At 39.5% G+C, this 27,553-nt stretch overlaps 1 protein-coding gene across 2 annotated transcripts; it reads left to right on the top strand.

Annotated features, from left to right (window-relative positions):
* The first annotated feature begins 717 nt into the window (after positions 1-717).
* Positions 718-26,600, top strand: LOC122844606 (C2 domain-containing protein 2). 2 transcript variants are annotated; one of them, XR_006372900.1, is made up of 14 exons: positions 826-1,522; positions 1,800-1,895; positions 5,818-5,931; positions 9,599-9,700; positions 10,880-10,996; positions 12,316-12,424; positions 19,646-19,754; positions 19,870-19,934; positions 20,027-20,142; positions 20,225-20,390; positions 20,868-21,109; positions 21,328-21,595; positions 23,451-24,154; positions 25,938-26,600. XR_006372900.1 is itself a non-coding variant. In XM_044140238.1 (13 exons), the coding sequence occupies exons 1-13, from the start codon at positions 1,220-1,222 to the stop codon at positions 23,678-23,680; spliced, it is 2,037 nt and encodes a 678-aa protein (XP_043996173.1). In that variant the 5' UTR covers positions 718-1,219; the 3' UTR covers positions 23,681-26,600. The 2 variants fall into 2 exon arrangements, 1 of the variants encoding a protein (XP_043996173.1); XM_044140238.1 differs by having other exon boundaries at positions 718-1,522; positions 23,451-26,600.
* Positions 26,601-27,553: the final 953 nt, after the last annotated feature.

The following is a 27,553-nucleotide window of genomic DNA, read 5'->3' as shown; positions in this document are numbered from 1 at the left end:
CTGAGTACAAATACGGTTCAGTTTAATCGTTTACGCTTAAACAATAAAATATTAAAATTGTGAAAAACATCGGGTTTGATGCTTCTTGGTCTAGATAACACCGAATGTAATCAGATTTCAGTGTATTTAGGTGAGTTTTGACGGTTTGTAGTTTGATATTGTCCACAGAAAAAGTTTGCGCGGCTGCCGCACATCTTCACGCCAGCGAAAAAGTGTGCGTATATTTACGCAAACTTTGACGCAAAGTTAATTTTTATGCATGTCGACTTGTGCGTGAAATATGACGCCGCACTTTTTTTTTTTTTGTACACGCACGCTTTATGCTTGAGGCTCTATGACATCTTGTTTTTTCAGTGACAGACGCTATTTAAAGTGAGTGATTGACTTCAGAGGAAATCTGGCTGAAGTTTGAAATAGGACACTAACTTCAGCGTCTTTGTTGACGTGAAGGTTAGGTACGGAAAGTCGAGTAGCTCAAAACACACATTTAGTGTATTTTTTGGAAGGCTAAATTTGAATTTTGCCCACATTTGTTTTCAGTTGCAGTATTAAAATTCAATACTAATAAAAGCATTTATTTACAGCCTACGCCACCAGCGCCATTATCAAAACGTGTTTCGCTTTTGCTCGAGCAGCTAACAATCCCTTTCGCGCTGCATTGTGGGAGTTACAGTTTGTGCCACATATCGGTCTCCATAACTTTGTACAGTCAGATCAGAGAGAGAGAGAGAAAGAGAGAGAGAGAGAGAGAGAGAGACGCAAGCCGAAGTCCAGCGGGACGGGCTGAACTCCTCCACTTCAGGATGTTTTACTGGGACTCTTACCTCATATCTGACTGCCGGCCTGCGGAGTACAGGCGAACACTTTGGGAATAGCACGCTTTGGGAAAACTTTTGGCGGCTCTCTTTGCTAATTTGGGAATTGCTACTTGAGCAGACGGTTGCGGAGGTTAGCCAACGAAGCTAACGAGAATTGAAGTAAGATAATAAGTGCCATTCAGCTGGGCTGTTCAACCTGGGACTACATTCAGCTCCTTCTGTCAGAACCGGAACCTTCGTAGTACAGCATGAATAACAATATGCAGAACATAGTTTGCATATCGCTGCTGTTATCTGATAAGGGCGATTCGTGATTTCGCCGTTTCAGAAACCAAAAGTGCTACTATGAGGTTGTCGGGAAATTTCCCGAAGCAGGTGTATTATTAAGCCGTGACTCTTTAATGTTGCAAAGAATGTCCCACTCGGAAAGTTCCAGTTCATATTTCGGTTTGGAGGACCCGCAGTGGCTATGCATGGTCACCCTGTTCGTCGCATCCCTGGTTACGCTGGCTCTGTACTTCATACAGTATTTCCATCCCGGGCTCATAGGAAGCAGGCAGAGAGCAGCAGCTGAGGACAATGCGGCGGCGGAGGAGGAGGAAGCGGCGGCTCTGCTGGGATGGGCGCTGTCAAAGCAAAGCTGGAAAAGCCAATGGAGGAGAGCGTGGTGCAGGGCTCTGAATGAAGAGGCAACCAAGCGTGGGGTGAGTCTCGTGACAGCTGACCTGCCAGTTGTGGGGCAGGTGACTCCAATAAAGAACGTGAAAGATAGATACCGTATATGGCTGGGTTGCACAAGGAGCTGAAATCACGCCCCACAGTTTTGGAGTTGTTTTTAAATTTCATTCACTCTAACATGAGTCATGTTACGCCAACACTTTATTTTTCTGGCTCTTGGAATTGTCAAGTCAGAACACATGCAGGACTTGGCCAATGAACCGTCGTTGATCAACGTTGGTGTCAACTCTTCTCTCTCATCAGGGCGATCTGCTGTTGATGTTTGAAGAAGATGGCGTCGAGGCACCAGAATTGGCCGTCGGCGCCGTGTCCGGCTTTCAGAAATCAGCCACAAACAAGGTAACTCACCCAAACACTGGCCTTCCTAGAATCCCTTGAAAAAGGGAGCCATTCCTGCAACTACTAATGCATTTCTATCTTGGAGCAGACAAGCACTGACTCATCAACCTGCCGGCTTTAGTGCAGGGATTTTCCCCATTAATCTAAAGTTTAAAAAGTAGCCTCTGCATATTTTCTTTCTCTTTTTTTTGTATTATGAATGCGTTTCTGCATAGGTATTCATGACCTTTGGACCCCGTTTGTATGTTGCAACCATAAGCTGCAAGTGTGTTTTAACAGGTTAGAGTGGTGCATAATTGAAAGGGGAAAATGTTTTGCAAACAGAAATCTGGAAAGTGTGGCATGCATTTGCATTCTGGATTGTTGCAGCAGCAGGTCTCTACTACAGCAGGAGTCTGATTCATTAAATTATAAGCTGTATTTTTCAAAAGGCAAAGTAACTTTTGCAGCTCTATAAGTTTTATTTAGCTGAACTTGGGGCAAAAAAAAAGTTCTTCAGATTGTAAAGGCTGCGGACTGAAATGTCGGACCATTTATCTTAATTTTATAGAGTCTATTAACTAAGTGGGTGTCTTCTGAAGTCAGCTGTTTGGATTTTATGGAGGGGTTTCAATGTGTATGAATATAAACAGATCCCATATCTTAAAGATTTATATTAAAAATCATTACCATGTCTCCGTTTCCCTTCAGATTCACACCACATTGAGGTTTATTGCTGCATGCTTGTGACAATGTAAAAAGGTTCAGAGGGTATCAATGCTGTTGCAAAAGACTGTATGCACCATGAATGGATGAAGACCTGCAGAAAAAACAGCGCGCACACATCTCTGTGAAACATTACTCCTTCTCTTATCAGCTGTGCAAATTTTGCGCCAGCCTTCTCCACAATGCTTGGACGCGGAGCCGGGGAGCTTTTATTTTTCCGAGAGGTCAGATAGGGATGGGCCCGCTTCCCGGTGCAAACTCAGCCGTTTTCTTTGTGACGGACACGATGTTTAGCAGCTGCTCTTGTTGTCGAATGTGCAGAGTTTTAATGAACAGAGGGTTATTTCTCCCCACCTGCTGTGAGCGGCACATATGTGTGTGTGTGTGGGTGTGTGTGTGTGTGTTTAAGAAGCTTATATATTGCTGTAAAGCTCTGCAATGGGGAGGAGCGTAGAGACAGGAGTGTTCTTGCGCCACAACCTGACATGCAAACTTCCCAGAGATGGGATTTGATTGCATCTATTGGGTGGAAGCGCCGTCCATGGAGAAACATCCCCGTAATTCATTGATTTATTTGTGGCAATATCCAATCTAGCAGACATTTCAGGATGAAGGTTCTGTCGGTGGCGACCACATTTGTTGGCGTCGCTTCTAAAGATGTGTAAAAACCGATATGTTTCTCTGGAGTTCTCAGTTCCCACACCTAAATCTTGTAGAAAAGCTGAAGAGAAGGTGAGTTCAGAGAGAACTCTGGATGTTTTAGAGAAAATTTGCAAAGAGAAATAGTATAACATTGTGAAATTTAGTTGGGGGAAAAAAGCAAAAGTTCTGCTCCAGAGGCAAAGGGCTTGTACACAGTATTAACAGAAGTGGTGCCAATCAGGGCTATGCCAATAATAATACTAATAATAATAATAACAATGTTACTTTTTGGTTGACTTGTTTCCTCGACACAGAGGTTCAGTAACATCCTGATGATGCTTTTGATGGCATCATCAGGATGTTACTGCAGAATATCATCTGCTAACTGAGCTGTTAGCATGTCAGGACGAAACAGTCTTCAGTCAGAGGCTTCTTCAGATTTGTTTTGCAAGGCTGACTGCTACTGTATTTTCTTCCTGCCCACATCATCACCCTCATCCACAATGCACCTTCAAAGATACTTGGAGGATATCAGTTACAGTAATTTATTTTTTTATTTTAAACTGAATTGTTTTCAAATTAGATTTTTCATCTCTTGGTGTGAGATTGTGCTGCTACAAGTAAAGATGAATTTACTTGAACGATTTAATTATTTAAATACATCTTTAGCAGATTTGCTGACAAGTCCGCTCATTTTAGTTTTTGTTAGCAGCATGTGAAAAAAATAAAGCGAAATGTCACAATGTTATGACTCACTGGGGATGTTTATGTTTCCTCTTTGAGCGATTGAAACAGGTAGAATATGTTCCACATTTCAACAATGTTTATCCTGGTTGGTTGGAAAATGGTGTCAGCGTCAATATGAGCCACAATTACATCTTAGTATTGTCACACAGATTGCTAGTTCACCATTTGTGTTCTGTTATTATACCCATTTAGTACTCTGACCGTTCTTCTCCAGATACTTTGAAGGCTTTGTGTTTATGCGTGAATGAAAGAGAAGAGAATAAAAAAGAACAGACAATACAGACGAAAACAGTTTGAGGTTAAAGTATAGATTTCCACAACTAACGTGCAAATCAGTTTTTGCAGAATTTCCTTCTTCAGTTTGCACTGCATAAGAGAAATACAGTTGTGAGAGTTGCAAAGTCACCGACCAGGAGGTGAAGCAGTGAGTTTGCATTGTTCCGTGTCTGTCTCAAGTGATAAAGGAGTGGCTGTGCTGCAACAGAGTAGAATTACTCAGAGTGACCCAGCAACAGGCTGCCTGAACCACTACCAGCTCGTTTGTATATGAATAGTGCTGTCTGGCTTTATGCCTCATTAAAAATATTTTATTGTGGTTTATAAAGGCATAATGCCACACAGGCCCGCTCTGTAGCTTTATACTGTTCTGACTGAGGGAGTATAATTAATGTGATTTAAACCGCTTCGACCAAATGAAGTGCTTTTCCTGCTTCGTGATGCAGTCAGCTGCGTTTCGCAGCACCAGCTCTGCTCAGGAGTGTACATACACTCTCTGTGCGCAGAAAAGTCATGTTGAGGTTGGGCTTTGGTCGTGGTTCTGTCTTTAGAATGATTATGCAACGTAAATGATGATTGGGCTACACAGTGGCACCACAAAAAGGTGTCGGGCTCAAATTCTGTTGACTATTGTTAATAGCAGACGTGAGCTGGTGGGCAGGTCTGTCCGGCAGAGCAAATGTGGACAGTGACTGATTTTCTGGCATAAGATTGGTGGATAAATTAGTTTTTTCATCCAAGTATCGGACAATCACCAATCTCCTAAAATTGAGGAAATTGGGGGAGAAAATCATACATTTCAGCTCAAACATATACAGGGCCTCCATGCCTCCTTTAAAAAAGTCTTAAATTTGTGTCTAAAGTTAAGGCCTTAAAATGTCTTGTGTTTTCTTTTTGTTTGTTTGTTTTTTATCCAAGCTTGCCTTAAATATGTTAATCACATGTCAAATTTTGTCGTGGCAAGACTATTTAATGTAACTTTGTTTGCTCATGTGACCATTCTGCCAAGCAAAAGCTTCAGACACACGCAAACATCTTCATTGCATTCTGTTGCTTGCTAGCAGCTAATATACCCTTGCTATCATGGGGACAAAGGCAGGTTCCTCCCCCGCCACTCTTCCACTCCGCTCCTTCAGACTAGCCAGCAACAATTGGCAAACACCTGGTGGAACCACATATCTGCTGAGCTCATTATCTGAGCTGCTTCTTAGTGAAACACTTGTAAAAATGGTTATTAGGGGGTTAATAGAGGAGCAGTGTTGTGACGACTTCCTGAAGATGGAGTGTCAGAAAGAGCATGGGTTTCCTATTTTATAACAACTTGAGCTAACAGTTACTTGATTGTGCTATAAAATGATGTAATGTGGCTGGAAAGCACATAATTCTGCCCCTTCAAAGGCCCGCAACTCAACATTTTTACGAGTGGCCAAAGATTTAGAGAACTCGAGATCCTTTTTTTGATTTTAGCTGTTGTTTTCTTTCAATTCTGAATCCTGCGCCTGTAATTCCCCTCCTGAGTTAAACTGCTTTCTGTTTTCCTTCCCAACAACAGTCCGCCTCCTGCAGCGTGGTTGGAGAGAAGCTTCAGTTCTCTGTCAGCGCAGCATCCTCAGCCGGAGTGGATCCTTGCAAATACATGGCATGCATAGCTCCATTACAGCTGCAGGTAAAATATTCTACTTTCAGCAGGCTGCACATTCAATTAAATTAGCGCACGTAATAATGCTGTTTTGTTTTCTAATTTATTGTTTTAACAATGAAAACAGATTTACCTCCTTGCCAGTGTGGTTTAGTTTAGTGAGAGAATTTATTGAATGCATTAAATCAGTGTTGGCAGCAGCATTAGATTAAATGGTTTGAGGTTGTTTCTGCGCTTGGCAAACGTCCCACAGACCTCATTAAACGTCCGAGTCAGGCCCGTCTCCAGGAAAGAAGGCCCACTCTGTTTACGTCACACGATCGATGAAACCCCAGTTATGACCCTAATAACTACTGAGACCTTCTGGGTTTTTTTGCTGATTGTGTTTATCTGTTCCAAAAATTTTTCCAGTGCATATTTGTCAGTATTTTCCAGTCTCTGGTTGGAGTGGGGATTGAAAGGTGTTGGGATTCATATCAGGTCACTACGGCTCATTAATCCTGTTAAGCTTTTATCCCGTTCAGTCTTAAATCTTCACTGATGTAGAGTAACTGACAACATGAGGTAACCCAATTGTATTAGAGCTATTTTTAGCGTCATAAGGTGCTTGTCACCATCCAAAGCTCATTGTGCTTTTAATAGAGCAGGGGTGAACGACTAGAAGCCTGAAGGCAGGAAGCATGCCGGCTTGTTTTTGTTTTGGTCGCGCATCCGATCTGCCATGGATCCAGGAAAACAAAGGAGGCCTCTCGTCTCTTTGTCACTCTCACTGCTTTGGATTAGCCTGGAAAAGCGGAAGGCCTGTTAAATGTTCCCTTCTGCTTGACAGCGATCCAGGCTAGAACACTCTCAGCTTATTGTGTAATGAGGGTCAGGATATGTAGGACAGAAGTCCTGCGCTGCATATGGACAAAATGATCCAGCCAGGCCACTAAGGTGGCCAAGCACTTTGGCTTTTAACGTTGTGATGCAGCCTCTGTCTTTACGATCCATCCTTAAAGTGTAAATATAGTTGCTGATTTCAATAATAGGAACTTTTAACCATTTCCAGTTAGGCTGGATATTTTTACAAACCTCACATCCATCCATCCATTTTCTGTTCACCCTTGTCCCTAATGGGGTCAGGAGGGTTGCTGGTGTTTATCTCCAGCTACGTTCCGGGTGAGAGGCGGGTTCACCCTGGACAGGTCGCCAGTCTGTCGCAGGGCAACACAGAGACACACAGGACACACAAACATTCACACACACACTCACACCTAGGGAGAATTTAAAGAGACCAATTAACCTGACATGTTTTTGGACTGTGGGAGGAAGCCGGAGAACCCAAAGAGAACCCACCATGCACAGGGAGAACATGCAAACTCCAGGCAGAAAGACCCCGGGCCGGGAATCGAACCCAGGACCTTCTTGCTGCAAGGCCACAGCTCTACCAACTGCACCACTGTGCAGCCCGCACAAACCTCACAATTCAATTCAATTTTGACTCTTCACATTGACTTGATTCAAAATTGATTTGGTAGTTAGAAGTATACAAATAATTAATGGGATTAGCTTTTGATAATTTTATGTATTCCATCCATCCATTTTCTGTTCACCCTTGTCTCTTAGTGGGGTTGGGAGGGTTGCTGGTTCCTGTCTCCATCTAAAGTTCTGGGCGAGAGGCGGGCTTCACCCTGGAGAGGTTGCCAGTCTGTCACAGTTTTATGTATTCCTTATTTTTGAAATACAATATAAACAATCTGTGTGTACATTCAGATTTGCAGATAATTTTCTCTTTTTATGTAGAAACTGAGATAATTCACATCATTTTAAGGATATTTAAACAACGTTGCCATTCTGAGCCACACTCCTCACCAGTAGGTGGCAGTAATACACGCCACATAGCTGTTTGCAACCTCCAGTAAACTTAAGAAGATGATGACTTCAGATAGAAGTCAAAATTGACTTAAATATAAAAAATATTTAATAAAATAAAAAATATCAAGAATTTTAAGCCCATATATATTTTACGGTTAACTTGCTTTAGTCCGTAACATTCCACACAGGTATATAAATGTATGTATGTATGTATATTAGAGATTTCAAATATAATTGGAATTCAGATTTTAAAAAAAGTAAAAACTTTCTTTGGGAGCTTTTTAAAACCTTTACACACCCCGATGCCAGTAATCCGCCCAGTCACACCCCGGTTGTTTTCTCATAACCTCCACATTTTTCCTGCAAATGTTCTATAACTTCTTGGTCCGGATTCTCTTGCAAAATATATTTTTAATCTCAATGGGATTTTCCCAGTGACACAAAGGTTAAATAAAATGAAATAAAACATTTTATTCAAGCTCTTAAAATGACGTGCTGATCTGCAGATACTCTGATTCCAGTGTTCTTGCCGGACTGTTCACCAGTGCTCTCTAAACAAGGTCCAGAAAGACTTGGATGTAGATAAACTTGCTTGGCTTGTTCGGAGCCCTGACCTCATCCCTTTGGTGCACCATTGGAATAAATTAGAACCGTTAACCAGCATCTCTTGTTCAGATATTCTCAAATGTTCTCCTGGAACAAAATGGTCCAGTATTCCTATTAAAAAAATAAATCCAGAACGCCTTCCCAGAAGAGTTGAAGCTGTTACAGCTACACAGGGTGAGCCAACTCTGTATTATTCATTGCATGTAAAGTTGAGTGTTTCAATGCTTTCTAATGTAATGCATCTCTTTTGTTAATGATTGATTGACAACCATATAGTTAACTGGATCTGTCCCACTGAAAAACTGGGATCATTTCAGCATGTTGAACCACTGACGGATGCTTCATCTGTAATAAAGTTTGCTAATATCTTAGTCATTCTGATCTGGCTCCCTCCAAGTTTTGAAACTACTGGGTTCACACTAATAATTGATTTCTGGCATGGACTGTTGCTCTGCCTCTCTCACACACACACTTTCTGAGAAAGTATTTTTCCTCAGGAAGAATCCTCATCATAATGATGTCACGGCTAAAATAACAATCCCATGTCGTTGTTTTGAAAACAAGCACTTCCTCCTTGATTACTTCCAGTTTTGCCCCTTGCAAAGTAATTAATGATGTTATTGTTGGTTATTTTTATAAAGCGTTCTGGCCATTTCCATCAGAGGCTGCGATGTGTTTTCTCGACCCATTAAAGAACTCCTGTTTGTATCTGATAAGGCCTTTTGTTTGGTATCACATGGCCTCTGATCAGTCCCACACTGGAATCCAGGCCTGTTGAGGCAAGAATACCCACTGTTTCTTTTTCTTTTCTTTTCTTTTCTTTTCTTTTCTTTTCTTTTTACACTTTCCTTTCTCTCCACAGATTTCTTTCTCTACTAGGTGAAAAAGTGAACAAACTCATCTTAGCATTCGTCTTCTCTTCTCCTAGCGTTGCTTTTTTCAGGGCTCCACTCCCTTTAAAAGCAACTATTCTGCCCTCAATGAAGGTTTTGTCATTAGGTTTATTTGAAGAAACTTTGTAATTAACAACCTAGGAGCAACTCACTTTGCCACAATGAAAACTGAAGCCATAAAGTCTGAGGAAAACATTTCTCCCAGCCTCAAACCTTCTACTTCCATCAGCAGACGATACGCAACTTGTATCGTATCGATACAAGTCACGTATCGATACGATACGCAACTTGTGTGAAATTTTGATATAAATCATAATTTTTTTCTGTGTACTCCTCAGCTTCAGCTAAGCATGCAGGAAGTCCAAGATGAGATCAAGGTGAGCTGGGTAGTGTCCCGTTTGGATACTGAGGGCCTGCACGTGACCCCTGACCTCGCACAGGTAAATCTGATGGTGAAGATCTCTTCATAGGGTATGAAATGGGTTCTTGTATCAAAATTAATGGATATATTGATAAATTAATCTTTCTTAGACTGGTTTTAGGGTGGGCTGTGGCTGAAAATTTGACAATTTTCCTTGTTGTGCTAATGCTACTTCACTGTATTTGGGGTAACTGGCATAATAAACAATATTAAACATAACGAGTTGAAAGCAGCAAAGATTTGGGAATGAAAAAGTGCAGATGGCTTGTTCTAAAACGTGTTGATGATAAAAAATATGTCTTGCAAAAAAAATCTTAAAGACTTCTTGAGTTGTGTTTTGGGTACACACACCACAAAACTACAATTTTCTAAGCTAATTGCTCCATTTTGTTGTTTAGAAACATGTGAGACGTGTTTATGTTTTGCTTAACATGAATCTGTCTATTCTTTCAATTGAGTCACAGGTTTTTCTCAGATAATGGTTTGAAGGCTACATGTATTAAGGAGCCGAGTTTTGAAAAAGATTTTGATTCACAATATCAGGATTTATTGCACTTTAAAACCTTTTTATTTTGGTTTGAAAAAAAAGGGAATTTCTTTTTGGGGTTGTCTAGAAATACTCAAATAAACTTTGCAAAAAATTAAATCTCCATGGAAATCTTTGTATTCCAATGCAATCAGAAATGGGGGTGGGCAACTGGCTCAACAGCGCCCCCTAAATGTAACGTAGGTATTTGAAATTTGGTGCAAAAATGGATTTCTCTAAGGAAAAACGTACTTTATCTGTTTAAACTTCGTCTAAGGACAAATAAATGTCCCAGGAAGTGTTCATTAGTCCTTTGACCCCCCAAACAGGAAGTGACTACAACTTCCATCCGGAAGGTTAAATTTCAATCATGTCATTGAAGACAGCTCATCAGAGCTTTAGTGAGCCTGCCTGAACGTGATGTAGAGGTTTGCTTAGAGTGGAATTGCGCGGCAGGCTAACTGGAGGCGGCGATGCCGAAACGGCCTCGGTCAGGACGGCACTTTAATTTAAGATGGAATCCAACTAAAGTTCTGTTTATTAAACAAATCAATAGTAATCAGTGAGAAGTGGAAACATGTTTCAATCTCCAAAAGAGTTCTCTGTGTTTCCAGTTGAAGAAAGAAACCTTTGATTCACTGTGTCTGTTACTGATTTGTCGCTGTCTGCCAGGATGCTGCCAACACGTGGACTGCGGCGGCCGTCGAGGACCAGCTGAGGCAGCTGCTGGGTGCCACTCGTCCCTCTGTGCTGCTGAGCTGCAGGCCTGCTCAGGCCTCAGAGCGCAAGGTGAGGCGGCGCGTTTTTTTACTGCTGGTTGCTTTGTGTTGATCTGAATCTAGGCTGAAACAGTTAAATCAGATTAACCGTGATGAATCGATTTTTGGAAGTAATTGTCAGCTAATTTAGTCATTGATTAATCATTAATTAGATCCTACAGACTCAAAAAGGGGCCTTTTGCTGTCAAAGTGTATAAAAATTAAATACATTTTGCATTTAAGATAAAAAAGAAATAAAAACTTTTTGTCTGTAAACATGTACCTAGAACTCATCAAGTGGCACAGTTTAGCTTCACTTAGTTCAAATTCTGTTTAAAAAAAATCTCCTATTAAGCACCTTTTGCTGTTTAGTTCTTAATGGGTTAATCCCAAAAGATTTGACCAACACTGTATTGAGTGGTTTTTCACTTTTTATTTATTTTTTTGTTGCAGATTTACACTTCCCTTCAAATGATGAATCATACAGTAGAGGAACTGTGTGTTCCTGCATTTTGGGCTAAAAAAAGGTTTTTATTATATTTTGAAAAAAGGAATTACATTTTTTGTTCAGTCACATTTTTTAAAACATTTCTAATATTGCATAAAAAGTCTTAAGTGATTAAATGAAGTATCTGTACCGGGTACCAATTTTTTTTTTTATCAGATAAATTAAACTTCAGAATAATATATACATTAATTGATTGCTAAAATAATATCACCAGCTGTAGCCCTAATATGAAAAAGTCATTCAAACATCTAAAGATGGAAATGATATTGTCTGGCTTTTAAGATAATTTATGATTCAAGATTAATCTTAAATTTAAGTTGATTATAAATTGGATTAAAAGCATAAACTGACTTGCAACCAATTTTTTTAATTAAACATGATCTTATTTTATTCTAACCTAACAGTTTGTAGATGTATTATAGCTTACAAAGTACTCATATTTGATTTTTTTTTTTAATCACCACAAACCTTAATGTTTATTAGGCAAATATATAGTGCATGGATATGATGTGGAAGGAAAAGATAAGAAAACATTTTTTACAAGCAAAAACCTGAAAAGTGTGGCGTGCATTTGTATTCCACTGCTCAATAAAGGTGGTCAAATCTTGGGATATTTTTCTTTCACTTCTGCTTACTACATTTCATTTACCGGTACTAGATAAAGGAGGGAGAATACATATGCATATCACACTTTTTTTTTTCTTTTTTTTTATTCTTGTAAAAAAAAATGCCATTTCCTATCAACTTCACAGTTTACTTACTGTTAAATTAACCTCAATTGGTTGCATGAGTTGGACACTATTATTTACAAACAGTTTTCTGTTCTGTGTTTTCTCCAACAGGAAGCTCATAACAAAGCGCTGTCGCCGCCAAAGCCGCCGCGCGCCCACGAGTGGAAGCTGCTTGTGAAAAACACTCGGGTCACACTCAGTCAGGAGGAAGATGCTGCAGGTAAGCTGCTAGGCTACAAAGCTCTGCAGTTCTGTACCATGCAAGCATTTTCAACACAGCCGGGCTTCCTTTAAATCGCCCGGATCCTCCAAGCATGTTTACTCAGAGAAATGATGATGAGGATATACCTGGGAGGAGTAGACAAATATTGTTGCTACTCTTCGAAGCTGTCAGAGGCTATCCTGCTATTACTGTAGGGTAGCAACACACAGTTGAGAACCAATTTGAAACCAGTTGAGTTCCCAATTTCTAGGTCTAAACTCAGGTATTATGTTTTGTCTTTTCATCCTGTCATTGACGTTTTTATTCTGGGAGATGATACTGATTTGGCTTAATTTATTTATTTATTTTTGTTTTGTTGTATTTTTTTTACAATCTTTAGTCCTGTCGAATCAAACCCTGTCAACAGTTGTTTGTTACCTTCTGGCTCTAGTGTTGTTGAGAACTAGTTCTCCTATTCTTTGCCAAAGTAAATAATTGATGCTTTCTAAAGAAAACCAGCATTCTTAGAAATACTTTGTTGTTTTCTTTTCTCTGCTAAAACAAGCACAGAGAAATTGTCAGATCTGTACCGTCTGTGCAGATTGAGATCTAACCATGGCAGTTAACTTCCTGTCCGTTGCTCTGGAGGACATGCAGAACAGAGCGATAAGCAGACGCTGCTTCTGGAGAGATGCTGCAGAGGGTTTTTTTTTAATTTTTTAAAGGAAAATTGAGTTTGTGAACTGTAGAAAACTGCAGCAGAGACACAGAGATGAAACCTGTGATCCTTAGCAGTACTAATCACAAATCAACTTGTTTCTTTAAAAAAAAAAAAGATTATGTAACATTTGTGGCTTTAAGCAAGTTGTATTGACCTGAACTCAGGGCCAAACTGGCTCTTTGGAGAGTAAATGTTGCAGACCTCTTTTCTGGGCAGTCTGGGAACATGTTGAAGTTTAAGCTTTCTGCTGCATAGTTTCTGGTTTGTGGTAATCCAACGATTAGATTTTGAATTTTATTAGGAAACCACTTGTTTTTTCTCCAAAATGGCCAGTTGGTACTTTTTGTGATGTCACTGCCATCACCTTACACTTTATTGAGCCTATGTGGTTCACATAGAGAGGTTTCTAATAATTCTCCTTTAAACACAGTTTTTAAATGACCATAAGTAAGAAAAGAGAGTTAAAAACAATGAAAATATTTGTATTTAAATTTAAACAAACAACAACTTGGAAAAACCTAGAAAGGATTGATCAAAGTTCAAACAATTACCATGTTTTAACACGATTTTTACGAGTTACAATGCGTCGCATAACCAGTTCTGGAGCAGGTTTAGTTGAGTTCATGTCACCATGGTGATTTGACGACTTGCAAATGAATCCACCTTTTGTGATACCAAGAACTCGTCGCCTCTTTAGATGTTAATCTCACTTTGTTGCACAGCCATTTGATCCGGTGAAGAAGGAAATGCTTCCTGAATCAACTGGAAGGAGACAAATCTTTCAACAGGACCAGGAAGCTCCACATGCTTGTCAACTTAAGTGTAGTTTATTCTGCTCATGTAGGAGGGCATCGAGTCCAGACGGCAGGAGAGCAGGTGCTTTCTGCCCCATTTTGTGACTTCAGCTAAATGTTGTTTGCATTGTGTGAAGGTAATTTAACACCCACATCAGCACCGCCACACCCAGTGTAGTAGGATGGAGCAGGATGTGAGAATTCCCTGTGGTCAGGAGGGAGCAGCTCTCCCAGGTGGAAGGAGGGCGGCTAAGATTACAAGCTAATAGTGCCGTTCCAGTCAGGAGTAATTATCTAGTGAGTTAGGCGGTGTTGGGACTTTGGTAATCTACAGGATTTACTGTAGCGCCATGACAAAACCTGTAACTCCAAGTCACTTGTTCAAAAGCAGAATCTCTTCTCATCTGCTTTTCAGATTTCACTTTACTTCGGCTCAAGATCTCCTAGCAAATTTTCTTAAAGGACGTCTCTCATCATAGTGTAGCGAAATCTTTAACATGCAGGCACAAGAATCTAACAAAGTGCAGATTTTTGCCAGGGCTTTGCTGTTGTTTTGGTTTTTAATGTTACCCACTGAAAAATTCAAGATGCTTATGAAGGAAAATTTATTTTTGCACTAGATGTGCCTATATTTATCACAGATGAACAATTTTGGCATCAAATCGTGCATAACTGGACCCATAAGAATCATATTTACTGATAATATTTTTTATTTTTCAAGATGGCCACCCTGGTTGTCATGAGCAATTTATCATCGCACTAAAACGTTAATTAGATTAATTTGTTTGGCATCAAATTATATTCTACATATTTTAAACCATTTAAATCACATGTATATATTTTCTGATATGAAGGTTCCTATGGAAGTAAATATGTGCCATCAGAATTTGAATAAAAAATACCTCTGAAATTTGAATGTTGTATATTAGTGCTTACTTTTTCAGTATTAAAATAAATTCAGAATATATTTTTAACCTAAAAAAAATTCAATGTCATTATTTTTGCAGTAAAAAAATTCGTGTAATTTTTTTACATGGTTGCAATTTTCAGTTATTAAAAAAATTCACATTCCTATTTCAAAGTGATCAAATTTTCAATATACATATTTTTCACAGTTTAAATTTTCAGTGTTAAAAAATTCAGTATATAAAAAATTCAACTTTTCAAAATTCAAATACAATATTTTCGTTGTCCTCCAATTCAACGTGCTCAAATTCGCCGTCTCAAATTCAGCGTCTAAAAATTCGCTGTCTCAAATTCAGCGTCTAAAAATTCGCTGTCTCAAATTCAGCGTCTAAAAATTCGCTGTAAAAATGGCCAAGGTTACTTCAGGTCACAGACATTAGCAATGGATGTCCGAGTCCAACATCCACCTAATCACGTGACACAACCGTCATATTGAAGAAATACCAGCATCACCCAGGCTGGCGACCATGGAGGCGAACGCAAACCCAACGGTGAGTTTAATGCTTTCATATTTCTATAGTATATTTTATTTTGTGCATGAAGTTTGATACATTATCTTAAAGCCTGATTTAAAACACGGGTTGGGCCGTTGTTAATCTTACACCGTGTAGTGCCGGCATATTACATCTCGCTACCTCCTAGCACCCCCAGCCCCTCCCGCTGTCCACGTCCAATTTCCCCAGTTTTATTTCAAAAAGAAATACCACTTGGGTCAAGTCTAGAATCTTTAAAGAGAACTGATGGGTGGCGACATTCTGGGTTGTTTGTATGTTGTCTTAGGTGAGACTGAGACAGGCAGTCTTAGTAAAGTCGTAATTTTTCAGGAGATGCTACCGCTAATATGGCTGCCTTGTGTGCTTCAAAGAGGGGCTGTGAACACTTTCCGACATTAATTATAACCACAACCCCATTCTGATCAGCTACCGTATTGTTCAGGTGACTTCATTACAACATCATCCAAAATACTGCTTCTCTTATCTGACAATTGTTGATATACAATATTAATTTACATTCTTTTTACTTTGCATAAAATCTCGTTCTGTTATCTAGCAACACTATAAACAACCGCCTTTGTTTTTTCAGTTGATTTTAACTCATTTTCAAGAAAATATATGCTTGTAAGTACATCTGTTAACTTATTTTAGATTAAATATCATAATTTAATTTAGATTACTGTGACTTCTCAATGCTGACCTACTAATGTCAAAATACTTTTTTATTTTACTGACAATTTTTTAAATGTTTTTTTTCTTTTTTCTCTTTTCAAGGAACATTTGCTGAATCATATTTTTGATAGACTCCGTGATCGTTTGGAGCAGGAAGAAGCAGTTTTATATCTGGGAAGAGTGTGCACAATCAAAGGTTTGTACAAATGACAAGTTTCAATATGTGATGCTTTTGAATGTCTATAGTAACATTAGCTTTGTGTGGTCTTCAATATGATGAGATTTGAAGGGCAGTTTTTAATCGTTTATTACTCCATAATTGAAGGACTGAGCGACTGTGGAGAGATCTGTGGACGGCTGTAACGTGCATCTATTATGACGTGCTACACTACCTTAAAGAAGAGGGATACCTGGACATTTCAAATGAAGCACACCTCTTCTGTTGTCATTAAGTCTTCCTGCCATGTCTGCAGGATGATCTGGATACTTTCTGCAGTGGCTGGGACAATCACCCACTTCCAACTGAAGCAACATGACTCCTAACCTGTTCTGGGTTCTTGGTCGTACACATCATCCAATTCCTGAACCCCACGGTGCCTTGACAGAGTTTATAAAGATTATAACGGAGGCTCAGATGTATTTGCTGAACATTTTATGTTCAGATTTTTATTTAATAACAATAGCTGAATAACGGCAAACGGCTGTTTGTAACCAAGCAACCAAAATCACCAGATGGCAATCATGTTTTAACAAGATAACTATCACATTTTAATAAGATACATATGATGTTATAACGTGATAGCGCTCAATTTTTTTTCCTGTGACAGCAATACGCTTCCGTGCCAGTTTAAAAATTCACCATTTATGAAATGTAAAGCAAAATGCTGATCATGTTACCACAGAGGTGAATTTTAGTGCTTTTATGGTAGACATGTCAGAGAACAAAAATGTTCTAAATTTGTAATTTGTTTGTTTTTTTTCTTTACTCAAAAGGAACCCATTAGGTACATTTGTACATTGTTGTATTGCTTTACATTACTTGAATTATAAGAATCAGAAAAAGTTTTGTCTTTTGTTGTTTATTTTCTAATACTTAAAGCATATATGAACTCATCTAAGTACATCCAATAAAATTTTGCATAAAAAACTATTTCAGTTTCATATTTAAAACTGCCTGTACAAACAGTACTGACTCAGAGAAATGAAATATCTACTCTGAACATTGTGTTATTCTAGTTCCTCTAGTTTTGAATTTGACAAAACTAGAGAAATTAGAGTAACAGCAATGTTGTCGCTCTAATGAGTAATACATATGATCACATTTAAACATATGTATCGAACTTGTGATCTGACAAAATCAGAAAATTGAATTGATTCTACATTTCAACAAAACTGTTTTGTTTTAACAAACTGATTCACAAACAAAGAACTGCTACAGCTTAAATGTAGATTGTTTTTTATTTATTTTTTTAACAGGTCGATCACTCAAAGCCAGACTGCGTAGAGGAAATGCATGCTACAAAATCCTCACTGAAAGAATTGTAATTCCAGTAGTGACAAGGAATTCTTAGTGTTTTGTAGCATGTGGTGTAGTTTCCACGAACAATCTCCACAGACAGACTTGCTGGCAGATTTTCCCATCCAGTCCAGAATTTCATCATGTCTCCTCTTCCTCCACTCCGTGGTCTTTCAGTTAGTAAATTAAGTAAGTGGCTTGCAGATTCAACAATAGCATCCTGACTACCCTGTAGTCACAAAATATATACAAGACAAAGTAGCAGTTGAAAAAGGATTAGTTAAAAAGAAATTTACACTTTATTAGAATGATCACTTTTACTCAGGAAAGCTCTGTGCTGTAGGGTTCCCACCTTTCAGAAATTAAAATAAGGATCTAGCAGATGGAAAGTGTCATTCTATTTCACTAGAGAAACTAAAACTGCAGTACCGTAAGTTTTAAAGAATAAAGAGACAGTATAATTTCTTCAGTTTCCCTCTTAATTTTTTTTTACAATTGCTAGCATTCATCCTCACTGACACTGTTCAGCCTGGCATGTGTGTCTTCCCTCTCCTGTATCTTTGCTAGGACATGGTAGAGTATCGGTTGAGGACGTTTTAAAAAGACGCAGGTTGAGAGCGGCTCACCACGACTGCTAACCCTCTTTTGCACCCTAGTGTTTCTAGGCAACCGTGACATCATCAATGGTCCAAAGCGTTCTGGGGTCCTTACTAGCTCCCGCCACATTAGCTGAGCTTAACATGTCTTGTGTTTTATTTTTGTAATTATTGTTACACTAAATGTTTATATGCGTGTGATAGGCGTTACTGTCGGACATACAGAAATACCGAACAAATCGCGTCTCGTTACGGGCGATTCCGTATTTCTGAAAGGGATGGCAATCCTACTGTGCTCTTCTCTCATTAAAATTATAGAAACTATATAAAACACAAATAAATCTACAATTTGTAAGATTAACAACGGCCCAACCCGTGTTTTAAATCAGGCTTTAAGATAATGTATCAAACTTCATGCACAAAATAAAATATACTATAGAAATATGAAAGCATTAAACTCACCGTTGGGTTTTTGCGTTACGCCTCCATAATTAGCCAGCCTGGGTGATGCTGGTATTTCTTCAATATGACGGTTGTGTCACGTGATTAGGTGGATGTTGGAATCGGACATCCATTGCTAATGTCTGTGACCTGAAGTAACCTTGGCCATTTTTACAGCGAATTTTTAGACGCTGAATTTGAGACAGCGAATTTTTAGACGCTGAATTTGAGACGGCGAATTTGAGCAAGTTGAATTGGAGGACAACGAAAATATTGCATTTGAATTTTGAAAAGTTGAATTTTTTATATGCTGAATTTTTTAACACTGAAAATTTAAACTGTGAAAAATATGTATATTGAAAATTTGATCACTTTGAAATAGGAATGTGAATTTTTTTAATAACTGAAAATTGCAACCATGTAAAAAAAATTACACCGAATTTTTTTTTACTTCAAAAATAATGACATTGAATTTTTTTAGGTTAAAAATATATTCTGAATTTATTTTAATACTGAAAAAGTAAGCACTAATATACAACATTCAAATTTCAGAGGTATTTTTTATTCAAATTCTGATGGCACATATTTACTTCCATAGGTTCCTTTTTGATGAATATCATGACCAAAGTTGAAAACATAATGCGACATGAAGTTCATCCAAGTCACGGAAATCAGAAAAATGGGATTAAAAAGTACAAAACGGGCGTGCTGTGGTGACGTAGGGGACGCTTGGAGGCCCTGAGTCTTCAACGCGGCCGTCGCAGGTTCAATTCCCGGACCCGGCAAAATTTACCGTATGTCTTCTCCCCTCTCCTTCCCCCTTTCCTGTCAGCCTATTTTCATATAAGGGACACTAGAGCCCTGGAGGAGAGGGGAAAAAACCCCAAAAAGGTTCAAAACAGGCTGCTGTCTTGAAAATGAAGTGGCTAATGGGAAAAATGACCTGAGCATTTTTTCTATACTTTTTTCACACTAGAAAGATTTATACAGTAATCTGCTACACTATCAGTTTTCCAAGCTTTTCCTTTTGCGTCTTCAGGCAGCGTGAATCCTCTGTGTGTGCTGCAGCTGGACGATCCCCCCCAGAGGTTTAGCACCTCCGTTTTGAAGAACACAACCAATCCTACCTGGGAGCAGCCATTTGTCTTGTAAGTTTGCCAACACCTGCTCACCGTCACCACCTGTAGTAGTTTTCATTTTCTGTAAAGACACTAACTAAACTGATTTTTTTTGTTTGTTTGTTTGTTTGTTTTGTTTTACCAGTGAGCTGAACGGAAGATCAAAGGCGCTTTCTGTTCAGTTGATGAATGATGGTCAACCTCCGGAGAGTAAGGGAGCTCTGATGATATTTTCTGTAGCTGTAACGCTGCATGTATTGTTGTGGAGGAGGGACTAAAATATGGTTGTTGTGCATGTCCAGGTTCTCTACTAGGGAAGGTGTATGTGCCTTTTGATCTCGTGAAGAAGCAACCCAAAGGACAGCAGACATTTGCACTTAAGACCAAAGACTCTGTGACTGGATCTCTTACTACTGAGGTAACTTCAACAACCCTCTGTTATCATCAAAGCTCATTTTATAAACGTAAATAAAGCCAATAACTTGACTTTCATCTCAAAGTTTACCTATCTAGAGCCCAGTGAGGTGAGGTCCTGGCAACCTCCAACTCCAGCTGCCAGTAAGAGGGTGGAGATGGACCGGACCGTGATGCCCTGCGGCACCGTGGTCACCACCGTCACCGCTGTGAAGAGCAAGCCAGGACGACCTCTCCCACTCAACCACACTGGTAAAACAGGGAAACTATGACCACAATGGATTTGTTTAGGCCTAAAAAGTTAAAGATAGGACATATTATACACTGTTATTTAAATAGAACACATTTTAAAAAAGACTTAAAAAGATTTGGTAGAAGTGCAAGAGGAATATATCATCCTGCCATCCATCAATATTCTGCATCCATGCATTACTGCTACGATCCCTTCATCCTTCAATTTATGCTTTCATATATCTATCTTCCATGCTACTCCATCATCCATCCATCAGTCGGATTCCCAGGACACACAAATGATCCAGAATTGTTTTTATCTCCAACATTTCCCTTTGTTGCAGTTTAACATTTAACAGTTATTTACTGATTTGGCCTGGACTTTCGTGAGGTTTGGGGTGCATCGACGCAGGGATCGTCATCAATAGATCTCTTCTGATCAGCGTATTTGTTCATATTATTTGAAGTTGTACAACCCCGTAGTTTCTGTCTCGTCAGAGCCCGCCCTGAAGACGGTCGACAGCAAGGCCAAGCTAGCCGAGCGCCGGGTTTCAGAGCAGGTGTCCCCGCTGGGCGGCCCGGTGAGCAAGGCCTTATCGTCCTCCGATACGGAGCTGCTCATGCTCAACGGGACTGACCCGGTGGCCGAAGCAGCGATCAGACAGCTCCATCAGTCTGCCAAGCAGAAGCTCAAATCGCCGGTGAAGAAGAGCACCATCATCATCTCAGGCATCGCCAAAGTAAGAATGAGCTGCAGGAATCTTTAACTGAAGCTGTTACTTTTGGTGTTTGTGATGGTTTCTTTAAAAAAGAAAAAGGGAAAAAAAAAACTGGAGGTGTGAGTGACGTTACCGGTTTTTCTTTTGCTTCTTGCTGAAACCACATGAAACTGAGCAGCTTTTGACCAGAAGCACACCTGGAAACTTTGCTCAGCGATAACATCTGCTTCCTGCCTTAGACGCCCTTGTCTCAGGATGACGAACTCGCTCTGATGGCGGGCTACGCGGCGCAGATGGACGCCTCGATGTCGGAGAGTAGCTCCACCCAGGACGTGACCACGGCAGTCGCGTCGGGTACCAGTAGCGTTCCTGAGGGGTCCGAGCCCCAGGAGGGACCCACCGGAGTCGGCCGGCCCCCAGAAGACTGGGAGAGTCAAACTGAAGAAGTGCTAGACAACACGTCGTTGTCCATGTGTGTGTCTGAGGCGAGCTGCAAGAAAAGCAGAGGTGAGAAATCACACAAGGCGTCCAGAAATGACCCCCAGGCTGGCTGTAGAAGAGATGCACTGATCATAAATTTATATTTATAAATATGGAAATTACAAAATAGTTTTTTTAATATAAATTTGAATATGATTTTCTTAAAAACAGGACTGGGTTGCAGTACTGTCTCTTCAAGTGGTGGGACAGAGATATCATGTCTCCTTTTGTCCTGTTTTCCAACCGATCATGGCACACTAACACGTTTCTTTTTTGTTTGTTTTTTTTAAACATCTCAAAAGGGGTTTTATCACAAAAATGTTTTTCCTCTAGATCATTTTAGAATAACTGCCAGGGTATCCAAGCTAAAATCTACAATTCCCTGTTACGTGTCGGATTAAATAATTTTCTTTCAAAAGGTTTTTTTGGCTCTAGTGGCCTTTATTTGAAAGTGCTATGATAGGAAAGTAGGGCAATGAGAGATGGGGAAGACATGTGGCAAAGGTCACCAGGTCGGGAATTGAACCTGCGACGGCCACTTCGAGGACTAGGGCCTCATTATGTGGGCTGTGCTTAACCCCTGCGCCACCACAGCACCCCCATCGTTTTCTTTTTTGAAGCTAAGTGATTAAAAGCTGATTTCATTGTGCGTTTTTCAGAAGAATGAACTCAAGTAATGGTTTGTTTTGACGTTTCTGCCAGACATGCTGAGAACATTTTAAACCTTCCTGTTTCTCCGTAGTCATTGTGCTGCATTTGAAATGTCCGTGTCATGATGTGAAAGCAGCAGATGATGTGATTGGCTGACAAACTCAGCACAAGCTATGTTCTGTGTGTGGTTTTAAATACAGACCAAATACATATTAAAGAATATATCTTTTTTATGTGCACTTACTTTAAGTGTTGAGCTCCCATAAGCAGGTGGATAACTAGTAATATCTTTAAAGTTGTGTGCGGTCAGATTTGTGTTTTTGCCTGTTTTCATGGCTGTCTGTTCCAACCCAGTGATCCTGTCTGTTTTCTTTGTTCTTTTCTCTCTTTTCTTCCATTTGTGTGAACCTTTTTGAACTTTCATCACTGCCATCTTAGAGGAGAGCAGTGCTAAGCAGACTATTTACCCTGATGAGTAAGTTACTTCACGAGCTTGTAGTATCTTTCAGATTCTAGTGTGTAGTCCTGCTAGCACTACTAGAACTTAGGAGTATGATGGGGCTGACGATTATAGTTTTTTGTTTGTTTTTGTTGTTTTTTTTGCCTAATCATGCATCATATATCTGACTGGAACCGAAGTAAGACATTGGCCCTCATTTATCAAATGTGGCAAAGTCTGAACTGTCATTTTCACATCAGGTTTGAGGTGCGTTCTGTGTGTGAGTATGTGAAATGGTTAAAACCTGGTCTCAGATCAGCGTAGCTCAGTCTGGCTCTGATAATTCTCAATAATTTAATTTTTTTTGTAATTTTTTTCTACTATGGTTAATTACTGATATTATAATATATTATATAGATTTTTTTTCCAACCTTTCAACACAGTGAAAAAAACAACCAGACCACTGGCATTACTTATCTGCTTCAGTTAAATAGCCCACAATCTTTTACTGCATCACTGTCACATGGCCAAACAAACGGCATGTGTGTGTTAGCTGGCATTTATAAAAACCCTCCAAATCCATTAATATCTACAATCATTTTCACCTAATTATCCGTTATAGAGTCCATTAAAAGTCCAACTAACACATAGCTTGTACCACTTTAAGATCCCGTTTGTTTCTTAATCTTTCAGATTCTCTAAAGTTACTGGACATGTACTAGTTTTCTTCAATTTCATGCTAACTTGTTTCTTCACCTCATTTATTTATTTATTTTTTTCCTTTTGCTGCAGGGAGCTTCCTTCAGAAGAGCGCCAAGCTCTTCTTCCGGCGTCGCCACCAGCGCAAAGAGCCGGGGATGAGCCAGTCGCACAACGACCTGGCTTACCTGGAGTCTCCGGCCGCAGTGGAGCGGGCCAGCAGGACCGCCACGCTTAGCCGCATGCTCATCCGCCACAGCAAGAGCAGCAAGAACAAGAGCAAAGCTAACGGCTCGACTCCCTCGGGGGATCCGCACGTGTGACCTCAGCCTCTCTCACAGCTACCATCATCACCTCTCCATGTTAAAGATGCACTGGCAAAACATCAAGGCTAACCTTTCTCCCCGCTAACGCCTAGCCTGCAGACGGGAGCCGCTGCACTGTGAACAGGAAGGCTGGGACAGCCTTTCCTTGTGACGTTCAACATAAGTACTTATGTACTAAAGAGCTGATATTTTACAAACTGCATGGGTTTACACGTGAACAAAAGCATACTGTCCAGGGTCATCGGCCGATATCATTTAGCTTGGTTTCTTTTTAACTATTTTTTTGTTCTTTTTTGCACTGCAGTCGGGAATATTAAGTGCTTTTACGGCCCCGTCACGGACCGATGCGGGCCGTCTTGTCTTTACCTCACCGACGCAGAAATACTCCCTGCTGTACTCCGCTGGGTTTCCTACGGCGGATCAGCAGCACCAAAGATGAAGAGCAGAGCGCTGCTTGGATGAATCGCACGAGTTGACCGTGTGATGACACAGTTAAAATTGTTTGCAAAGGGAGATCAGCATCATCGGATTCTGACTTTAACACTAACGTTACAATATGAACAGGTTGAAAATCATGAAATTTGTCTTTTAAGATGCATTTGCAGTGGATGCAAAATCTCTTCAAATCCCCCATCCTGTTTTTTTAACTTATTTTCTCTGAATGAAAAAGAAATGTGATGATGATGATAAATGTAGTATAGCATGAGTAAGACATTAATTTGCAACCTAAAAATGTTTCACAAGTGAGACCTAAGTACACTGAAAGCATTGCATAAAGGTTATAAAGCAGTTTTCTTTTTACAAAATTAGCTGTTTCAGTTGAATTGGTTGTAGAGAGATTGTGTTACCGTGTAAAACTAGCTTTTATCACAGCAGCCTGCTTTCAGCTCGTTGTGATAATTCATGTCTAGTCTTCCTAAAAGATCCCTCCGGTTCACTACTGGTATCAGTGGTAGGCCTGTCGCGATAACTAATTTTGCTGAGCGATTAATTGTCTCAAAAATTATTGCGATAAATGATAATATTGTTTGAAGACCATTTTAAACTGATGTAATGGTAACGACATAATAAGCCAAGAGATATCGTGCCAAAAATAAATACACTTTATTTTCAAAAGAACATTTAACAATGGGACTGGTAAACGACATAAAACCGAAGTGGAAATAAAAACTACATTCAACCAATAGAGTACAGATTATGACGTCTATATACTCTCTCGCCCTTCAATAATCATTACATTCAGATACAGAAGATGGGCACATCCGACTATCTGATGCAATAGTTCACACTACAGACGCAGCCTGTTGAATCAGAAAGCACGGAGGGGAATCCCAAACAGCTGACTCAGCTCAACCCAAAGTCCAGCGACATTGGAGATGATATGTGGAAACAACATTGATGTTTATTCAACATTTTGGCAAAGAATATAGAAATGACGAGGGGAGGAGTTGGAGTGAATTTGGTACCACAGTTGATGAACCCGGTAACTTTTCAGCTGTTCTTCGTTAACGTGACATAAATAGGTTGTAATGATTTTCATTCAGTCAGGACGTTACGCTGACACTAGAGCCACATGCACTGCAGATAGATTGTAGTAAAGCATTGATTAATGCCTGGTTTTAAATTAGTTAGCTGGACTTGTAGCCATTATTTGGTGCCCACTGTTGGACACCACATGGCAGATCGAACCCGATGGAACCGTTATACCTAGGATTTCTGTCGGCTAATGTGTGGTCTTAGGTTTTGAAAATGGGCCGACAATCGACTGACAGCTCTAAGATGGTGTAGTGTGCGCTTGGCATTATGCTAAGGATCTGAGCAAGGGAGGGTCAGTGGAGAGCAGCGGAGTTGAGCCTTTTTTCATTCAGCGTCAACAGAAAGAGAAAAAGGCCAGAAGAGACGATAATGGCAATAAGTAAAATGAGGTCGATGGTTTTCATTTATCGTGCGATTAATTGATTTATTGTTTATCGCGACAGGCCTAGTCAGCGAGTGTATTGGTGTGTCCAAAGGAAACTGAATAAACCTTTATCCTGCTACACAAATCTGCCAAACTTGCCCCAGTAATGAACCTTCATCATTTATTTCATTTATTCATTTCATTCATTTATTTCATTGTTGGTTTTTAATGCATTTCTGGAGCAAACCAAATAGACTGGCTGCTTTGTTTAAATCCAGCTAATGATTGTATTTCTCTCTCGTTACTGTGCGTCCTTTTTTTTAACTGCTGTTTATCTGTGATGTCTTTGCTCAGAGGACAGAGACAGCGCTAACGGATCGCCTTATAGCTCCCCTGAAAACGACTTCAGCCACTTTAGGCTTGTTCCTCAGCTTTCCCCATCTGTCAAGACTAAAGGACCGGAGTGTGTTGTTAAGGTTGCCCTGAGAGACCACCATACAACCTCTTGCACCATTAGCTGTGTTTGTAACCTAGAAGCCTATGCACATATCTCATTCCTGGGTGTTTACATTATGGGACGATTAAAATCACTTGTTTTGTTTTTCTTTGTCTTAAGGACAACACGTCTGCAGAGGTTGTTGGCTTCCCTGCATCGTGGTACATTCATGACAGGACAGCAGTTTAAGTCTTCGACTGTCTTTTTTTTGTTTTGTTTCTTTAAGAATCAGTCACGACTGAGGATGGCGAAGAGAAAACCAATTTTCTCAAATCTCCTCCAGCTCCGCAACCCTTAACTCTTCCAGTCCTCAAGAACTTCCCTGTTGTTCATTCACTAATAAGCATCAGGGTTTTGTATGTTTATCAGAATGTGTAACTTTTTATGTTTTTCTTTTTTCTTTTTTTTTATGGTGTCTGCTCTGTGCACTGGCTGAAGTCCTGCTGCAGAATGCCAGATTTTGGAACTAAAATCCAATGAGTTATTTAATTTCCAGCAATAAATACTGAGTGACTACATGAGGCTGTGCTGACACTGACTGAATGATGTGTACGTTTTCTGTGTGCTGTTTTAAACAGACATTGCTATACAAGTAGTTATTACAGGACCCAGCAGCTGAAGTATAAACATACTTCAGCTTTACTTGTATACTTTTGTTCCAGTTTAGACCACAGCTCTGAGTTGTTTTTGCTGATCATTTCTCAAAGTATACGTTTATTGAAATACTCCTTAAACTTTTTATATGCTGTAATTATTTGTGGTTTCAAAATGTAATCAATAGGGTGTGCATTTGTATTCAACTCAATATTTAGAGAGGTAATACTTTGTCTAATATCTCAAAGTTTGCTTTAGTCTTTACTAGATTTAATAGCTAGGACCTCAAGTTGCTACCTGCTTCTTTTTATTTTTACTGCAAACCACCTTGGCTTCAAGCCTTTAGCGGTTTGTTTCCTGAATTTACATTCATTCATCTCCTTGACAAGCTTCACGTTTCCTGCTGCCTCCATTCAGCATAATGCTGCCACTTCCAGGTTTCCCAGTGGTGCTTTCAGGGTGTTTATTCAGATTTACACCCTACAGTTTTGGGTTAAACAGAAATTTGTGGGATTCACAAAAGGGTTGGATAGTAACGGGATAGGAAAGCCATTTCATATAATTTTCACATTTAAGTTTTCTTTCACTTCACAATTAAGCATTCTATTTTTTCTTTGGCTACAACTGACGACTTAAATATATTTACGTTTCTAATATGACAAAATGAAAAAGTTAAAGCAGTATGAATACATTTGCAAGACGGCGCAAATTAGCTTTTAAAAAAGCTAATATACTTCGAAATTTGTTTATGTAAAACAAATTTCATCATGAAATCATTTAGTGACGTGCGGTGGAAAATGTAATGATAAAATAATTTCTATTATTGCTATTTTCACTCTGTGGTTTGTACTGTAAAGTATTTATTTTTTATTTAGCTTAA

The sequence above is a fragment of the Gambusia affinis genome, linkage group LG15, assembly GCF_019740435.1.
Source record: "Gambusia affinis linkage group LG15, SWU_Gaff_1.0, whole genome shotgun sequence".
Taxonomy (NCBI): Eukaryota; Metazoa; Chordata; class Actinopteri; order Cyprinodontiformes; family Poeciliidae; genus Gambusia; species Gambusia affinis.
The sequence above is the reverse complement of the archived record's forward strand: the minus strand, read 5'-3'. Positions and strand labels throughout refer to the sequence as shown.